We start from the raw sequence: 6,355 nt of genomic DNA, 5'->3' as shown, positions 1-6,355 counted from the left end.
TTTTTTGAGAGGGAATCTCTCTCTGTTGCCCAGGCTGTAGTGCAGTGGCACAACCTCGGCTCACTGCAACCTCTGTCTCCCGGGTTCAAGCGATTCTCCTGCCTCAGCCTCCTGAGTAGCTGGGATTACAGGTGCATGCAACTATGTCTGGCTAATTTTTTGTATTTTTTAGTAGAGATGGGGTTTCACCGTGTTAGCCCGGATGGTCTCGATCTCCTGACCCCGTGTTCCACCTGCCCTGGCCTCCCAAAGTGCTGGGATTATAGGGGTGAGCCACCATGCCCGGCCCTGCCCTGGTTTTCTATCTCATGGCGACCCCATGTCCCCCACTCAGGGTGGGCTCAGGTGCTCTCTCTACCCCCTTTCTCCCTATTCTCCCCCTAGACTATCAGCCCCTGTGCCGTCCCTCCTTTCCCCAACTCTCTTTGCCACAGACCCCTGTCTCTGTCCCCACACCCCAGCCTTCAGTCTGTCCTCACCTCACATGCCTGCATAAGGATCTCTTCATTCAGAACTGACCCTGGCCTGACCTTGCTCTGAGCCCTCCCACAGCACCACCCCAGGGCCCCTGGGACAGATTCTGGGGACACCTTGGTGGGTGGGTCTGGGCTGGGGACATACATTGCAGAAGGAGCAGTAGCCACACAGGGACCCTGGCTGGTAGTTCCCGTACTCCTGAGCGTCCTGTGGACCTGCGGGGACAGAAGGGCAGCAGTGACCCAGGCTGACTTGGTTTCTCCACACCCACACCAGCCCAGGCCACTTACCTGTGTCCTCACCGCTTTCCTCCTCACTGGAGGCACCTCCAGCCTCCTCTCTCCCGTCCAGTGGGTTGGGGATGATGGTGAAGTGGGGCTCATCTTCCTCCAGCCCCTCCTCCTCCTCGCTGTGGTCTCGACTCAGTGGGGCCCCAACTTCAGCCCTCTCTTCTCTCCTCTCCTCCTCTTCCTCCTCCTCCTCCTCCTCCTCCTTGTTTTCCTTTTCTTCCTCCTCCTGATTCAGGCTGAGGCCATGACCTTCCTCCTCATCCTCCTCATCTTCCTGGTCCGGGCTGCCATGGTGGGTGCCTTTCGCTCCCTGCTCTGAACTTTCATCGTCTTCCTCATGGGAGCCGGGATCCTCTTCCTTCTCCTTTTCCTCCTCAGAATCATCCTCCCTCAAATGGCTTCTATCCTTGACCACTGTGTGTCCTGGGGGGTGATGGCTCATCTCTTTGATGGACCCTCTTTGACCATGGCCAGTCTCTTCATCTTGGTGGCTTTGCCTGTGGTTGGGGACCTGGTGGGCAAGCTCAGCGGAGACCTCCTCATCTTCCTCCCTGGGGACTCTGTGGTGGTGATGGTAAGGAACTTCTGTTTTATACTCATCTTGGAAGTCCTCTTCCTCACTCTTGTGGCCTTGAGGTTGGTGGCTTGCAACACGGTGGCTGAACTGGACTGTGATCTCCTCTTCTTCCTCTTCCTCATCTACAAGGCCATGGTGGACACGTTGGGGACCCTGGTGCCAATGTTCAGTGGACACATCCTCATCTTCTTCCTCGTCTCTGTGGCCTTGGTGCCTGTGGTCAGGGACATGATTGTTGTGTTCACCTGAGACAGGCTCATCCTTTTCCTTTCTGTGGTCTTGGTGCCTGTGGGCCTGGTGTCCATACTCAGTGGAGACATCATCATCATCATCTTCTTCTTCTTTGTGGCCTCGGTGTCTGTGGCTGGGGCCGTGATGATGGTGTCCATCTGAGACATCCTCATCCTCTTCACTCCCGTGGCCTCGGTGCCTGTAGGCCTGGTGTCCATACTCAGTGGTGACATCATCATCATCATCATCGTCATCTTCTTCGTGGCCTTGGTGCCTGTGGCTGGGGCCATGATGGTGGTGTCCATCTGAGACATCCTCATCCTCTTCACTCCCGTGGCCTCGGTGCCTGTGGGCCTGGTGTCCATACTCAGTGGTGACATCATCATCATCATCATCATCGTCATCTTCTTCATGGCCTTGGTGCCTGTGGCTGGGGCCATGATGGTGGTGTCCATCTGAGACATCCTCATCCTCTTCACTCCTGTGGTCTCGGTGCCTGTAGGCCTGGTGCCTATACTCAGTGGAGACCTCCTCTTCCTCCTCCTCCTCCTCGTCCTCTTCTCCTTCATCATCTTCCCCATCATGGCCTCGGTGTCCATGCCTGAGGATATGATGGCGATGCTCACTGGACACAACTTCGTCCTCATCCTCGTCTTGATGGCTGTGGCTCCTGTGGCTGGGGAGGTGGTGCCTGTGCTCAGCTGAGTCTTCCGTGTCTTCACTCCCGTGGCCTCTGTGCCCACGGGCCTGCCCACCATGCTGTGCAAAGACCTCCTCACCTGAGACATCCTCGTCTCCAACCTCATGGTCTTGGGACCTGTGGCCTGGGAGTAGGTGCTCATATTCCTTGGGGACGTCTTCATCCTCCTTGTCACGGTCTGGGTGGCTCCAGAAATGATGTCCATTCTCTGTGGAAACATCCTCGTTCTCATCTGGATGGTTTCTCGGGCTGTGGAGGTGGTGGCCAAGCTCTGCCGATGCCTCCTGGGAGAGCCCGGTGACTCCAGCGTTGTTGTTCCAGTTGCTGAAGCCCAGCCCAGCCCCTCTCAGCTGCTGGGTCATGGCCGGGGGGAGGAGCAGGCTGGCCACCCCAGCCCAGAGGACAGCAGTGTGCAGCCATGGCCTACGGTGGCCCATGGGGACGGACAGGCAGCACTGACTCCAGCTGCCTCTGCGGCGAGGTGGACAAATGTTGGGGTCTTTGTCCCTTTGGGGTCAGTCTCTTTTTTTCTCTGTGTCTCTCCTTTGCTTTGTCCTTTCGGTCTCTGTCCACCTTCCTCTGGTCCTTGCTGCCTGGCTCTGGACACCCCTCTGAGGCTGCCTCCGGAGCCCCCTGACCCCCCTCTGGGGCCCTCCCTCCCCATTCCCCAGCCAATAGGGTCTTTCCCCTCCCCTCTCTCCGGCTAAATTTACTCTCAGCCCTGAGTTATTCTGGGTCAGTCCCCGCCTGCCACCTCCTGCTCCTCCTCCTCCCAGCTGGGGAGGCGACCAGTGAGGGGTCTCTCCCTGGCCAGGAGATGGGGGCCAAGGGACTTGACTTTGACCTACCAACAAGCTCATGTTTGGCAGCTGCAAAGAAAAAGGCTAGACTTTTAGCAGGTTTTTGGGGGAGCCTGGGGCACCTGGGGGAGGCAGAAGAGACTTATCAGAGGGGAGAGACCCCTCGCATGGAAGGACTGGGGGTTTGACTGTGGGGTGCTTCCAGCCGGAATGACACGCGCTGGTGAGAGAGTGATGCCAATGTTGAGGCCCTGGAAGGGGGGGAAAGGAACATGGCCCCCAACACACGTGCCTATGACCTCCTGTCCCTGGAACTCAGATCTGGGGGAAGGGACTGGGCTAGGCCAGGGCTATAAATACAGCTGGGAGGGGTAGGGGGACTCAGGTTACGGAGGCCGCAGCTGTCCCCGTCACAGAGGGCTGGCAGGAGACAAGTGGCCTTGCCCGTCTCTGTGTTTCAGTATCTCCTGCTCCTCACCGGTCATGACTGCCCCCACTACCGTCTCCCTTCCTGTTCACAGGTCCTCCTCTCTCTTCCATTCTGTCATCTGCTCTCTCAGGGTCCCTGTCCCTCCTCCGTGGCATTGCCTCTCCCTCTCCCTCTGGGCTTCTGTCCCGCTCTCATCTGAGTGTCTGTCCTCCACCCAAGTCTGTGTCCCTCTCTCTCCCCTGTGCCCTCTCCCCTAAATCTCTGGCCCCTCCTTTCTGAGTTCCTGCCCTTTGCCCAATTCTTTGGTTTTTCATCCCCCACTGCCCCTTGCCTCAGTCAAGGTGTCTCCTCCCCATCTCTGGCATCCACCTCTCTGGGTCTCTGTCCCCCACTCTCTCGGAGTCTCTGTCCACCTCTCCCTGGGTCTCTGTCCTCCTCTCTCTCTGGGTTTCTCTCCCTCTCTCCCTGGGTCTCTATTCCTCTCTCTGTAGGTCTCTGTCTCTCTGTCTCTGAGTCTCTGTCCCCCTCTCTGGGTATATGTCCCCATCTCTCTCTGGGTCTCTGTCCCCTTCTCCCTGGATCTCTGCCCCTTTCTCTGGATCTCTGTTCCCCTCTCTTTCTGGGTCTCAGTTCCCCCTTCTCTCTGGGTCTCTGTCACCCTCTCTCTTGGAGTCTCTGTCCACCTTTCCCTGGGTCTCCATCCCCCTCTATCTCTGGGTATCAGTCCCCCTCTCTCTGGGTCTCTATCCCCTTCTCCCTCTGGGTATCTCTCTCCCTCTCCCTGGGTCTCTGTCCCCTCTCTCCAGGTGTCTGTCCCCCTCTCCCTGGGTCTCTGTACCCCCCCCTCTGGATATCTGTCCCCCTCTCTCTGGGTCTCTGTCCCCCTCTCTCTGGGTCTCTGTCCCCCTCTCTCTGGGTCTCTGTCCCCCTCTCCCTGGGTCTCTCTCCCCCTCTCCCTGGGTCTCTCTCCCCCTCTCCCTGGGTCTCTGTCCCCCACTCTCTGGGTCTCTCTACACCCCTCCCTGGGTCTCTGTCCCCCTCTCTGCCCGGCTCTCTCTTCCCCTCTCCCTGGGTCTCTCTCCCTCTCTGTCTATCCCTGGGTCCTTGCTGTCCCACCTTCTGATTCTCTGTCCCCTAAGTCTTTGTCTCTCTCTTTTTGGGTTAAATTGTCCCCTCTCTGTCTGGCATCCTCCGAGTCTCTGTTCCCTCTCCGCCACTGGCCCCCAACTCCTTCTGTCCCCATCTCGCTCTTGCCCTCAGAGTCTCCCCTACCTGTCTCTGGCCCCCCACAGCCCCTGGCCCGGGCCTCTGCACCCCCTAGGTCGCTGTCCCTCTGTCCCCTTATCGCGGCCTGGGACCGCCCTCTCCCCGCCTCCCGCTTTGGCGTCTCCAAGACTCCCCGCCCCCCAGACCTCGCCCCGCCCTAGGCTGGGCTGGAAAGTGGAGGATCCGGTTTGCCCTGGGCGGGTCTGGAAGCAGAGCAGGCCGAAGAAGAGCCGGGGCCCTGGGCTGCTGGAGGTTGCGGCGGCCGCGGCAGCATGGTGGTGTCAGAGAAGGAGCAGGTGAGCGCCGGACCCGGGTCTGCGGGAGCGTGGAGCTGGGGACCTCGCCTCCAGGCTCCCAGCGCTGGACACCCAGATTCCTGGGTCAGACGAAGGAGGGGGATGGGAGGGTCCGGGTTCCAGGGTCCCTGGCATGGGGGTCGAGATTCCTGAGTCTGGAGCAGGAGGGCGCTGGGGGCCCGGACTCCTGTGTCCGTGGGGAACGCACAGGGTGGGTGGCTCTGTGTCCCATAGGACAGAACTGGGTGCCCCCCACCCCACTTCCACCCCTACACTTGTTTCTGTCCCCAGAGCTGGATCCCCAAGATCTTCAAGAAGAAGACCTGTACGACGTTCATAGTTGACTCCACAGATCCGGGGTGAGGAGTTCGCCCCTGGACTGACCCCAGAGGGTCCGCAGCCCGCTGACCCCGCCCGCGGATGGCCACGCCCCGGCCACGCCCCTTCCCCATTCCAGGACTCGGGGATCTTCCCAAGGGCGTTCGCTGCCGGCTCTCTCCCTCTAGGAGCGTTTGGGTCTGTGTAGACACCCCCCACTCCCCGTTCGCTATTCTCCCGCTCAGGGTCAGTGTAGACGCTCAAGGGCTCGGTTCTGCTTCTTTCCTCCCCGATGTCTCTTCTGTGTGCCTTTGTCTCTTCGTGTCACTTTCTGTGTCTCTGTCTTTCCCTTTTGGGTATTTCTGTTTCATTCATTAATTTATTCGTTCATTCATTCATCCATCCATGCAAGAAACCCTCACTCAGCGCTCCCAAGGGAGGAGGTCCCTTTAGCCTAATTCAGCGGCCCTGCCAGGGTTCAAATTTCCCAGGGACACGTGCTGCGTGGCTTTGGGCAAATCCTTTCACCTCTCTGGGTCCCGTTTCTCATGTGGGCATGAAAAGAGGCTTGATCTCCCGGGGTTATTATGAGGATTAAACAAGTTAATGCTTGTGATATTCCTGGCACAGTGCTCAGCAAGAACGCTGGCAAGTATCTGCAGCTCCCACTGGGAGGTGGCAATTATTACCGCGGGCAGGCGCTGTGCTTGGTGGCCGGGGATACCACTTGAGCTAGATAGGGTATATGCGTCGGTGAGGAGCTCCTGCCTTTCAGTGATGGCCTCTCAAGCGGATCCAGGCTTTCTAGTTTTTTTCTTTTTTTTTTTTTTTTGAGACGGAGTCTCGCTCTGTCGCCCAGGCTGGAGCGCAGTGGCACATCTCTGTTCACTGCAAGCTCCGCCTCCCGGGTTCACGCCATTCTCCTGCCTCAGCCTTCCGAGTGGCTGGGACTACAGGCGCCCACCACCAC

The 6,355-nt window shown here is 58.8% G+C and overlaps 2 protein-coding genes across 2 annotated transcripts in view; one reads left to right on the top strand and one right to left on the bottom strand.

Annotated features, from left to right (window-relative positions):
• Positions 1 to 3,450, bottom strand: part of HRC (histidine rich calcium binding protein) — a 4,969-nt gene extending 1,519 nt beyond the window's left edge. The window contains exons 1-3 of the mRNA XM_011979311.1: positions 1,957 to 3,450; positions 768 to 1,830; positions 622 to 692 (exon numbers count right to left, since the gene is read on the bottom strand). Of these exons, the coding sequence (XP_011834701.1) occupies positions 622 to 692; positions 768 to 1,830; positions 1,957 to 2,712 (1,890 nt within the window). The 5' untranslated portion in view covers positions 2,713 to 3,450. The remainder of the gene's footprint in view (positions 1 to 621; positions 693 to 767; positions 1,831 to 1,956) is intronic.
• A 1,467-nt stretch (positions 3,451 to 4,917) lies between these two features.
• The window catches only part of TRPM4 (transient receptor potential cation channel, subfamily M, member 4), a 64,441-nt gene continuing 63,003 nt past the window's right edge, over positions 4,918 to 6,355 (top strand). Inside the window, exons 1-2 of the mRNA XM_011979310.1 lie at positions 4,918 to 5,067; positions 5,359 to 5,426. Coding sequence (XP_011834700.1) covers positions 5,044 to 5,067; positions 5,359 to 5,426 — 92 coding nt within the window. The 5' untranslated portion in view covers positions 4,918 to 5,043. The remainder of the gene's footprint in view (positions 5,068 to 5,358; positions 5,427 to 6,355) is intronic.

The sequence above is a fragment of the Mandrillus leucophaeus genome, unplaced genomic scaffold (genome assembly GCF_000951045.1).
Source record: "Mandrillus leucophaeus isolate KB7577 unplaced genomic scaffold, Mleu.le_1.0 Scaffold200, whole genome shotgun sequence".
NCBI lineage: Eukaryota > Metazoa > Chordata > Mammalia > Primates > Cercopithecidae > Mandrillus > Mandrillus leucophaeus.
The sequence above is the reverse complement of the archived record's forward strand: the minus strand, read 5'-3'. Positions and strand labels throughout refer to the sequence as shown.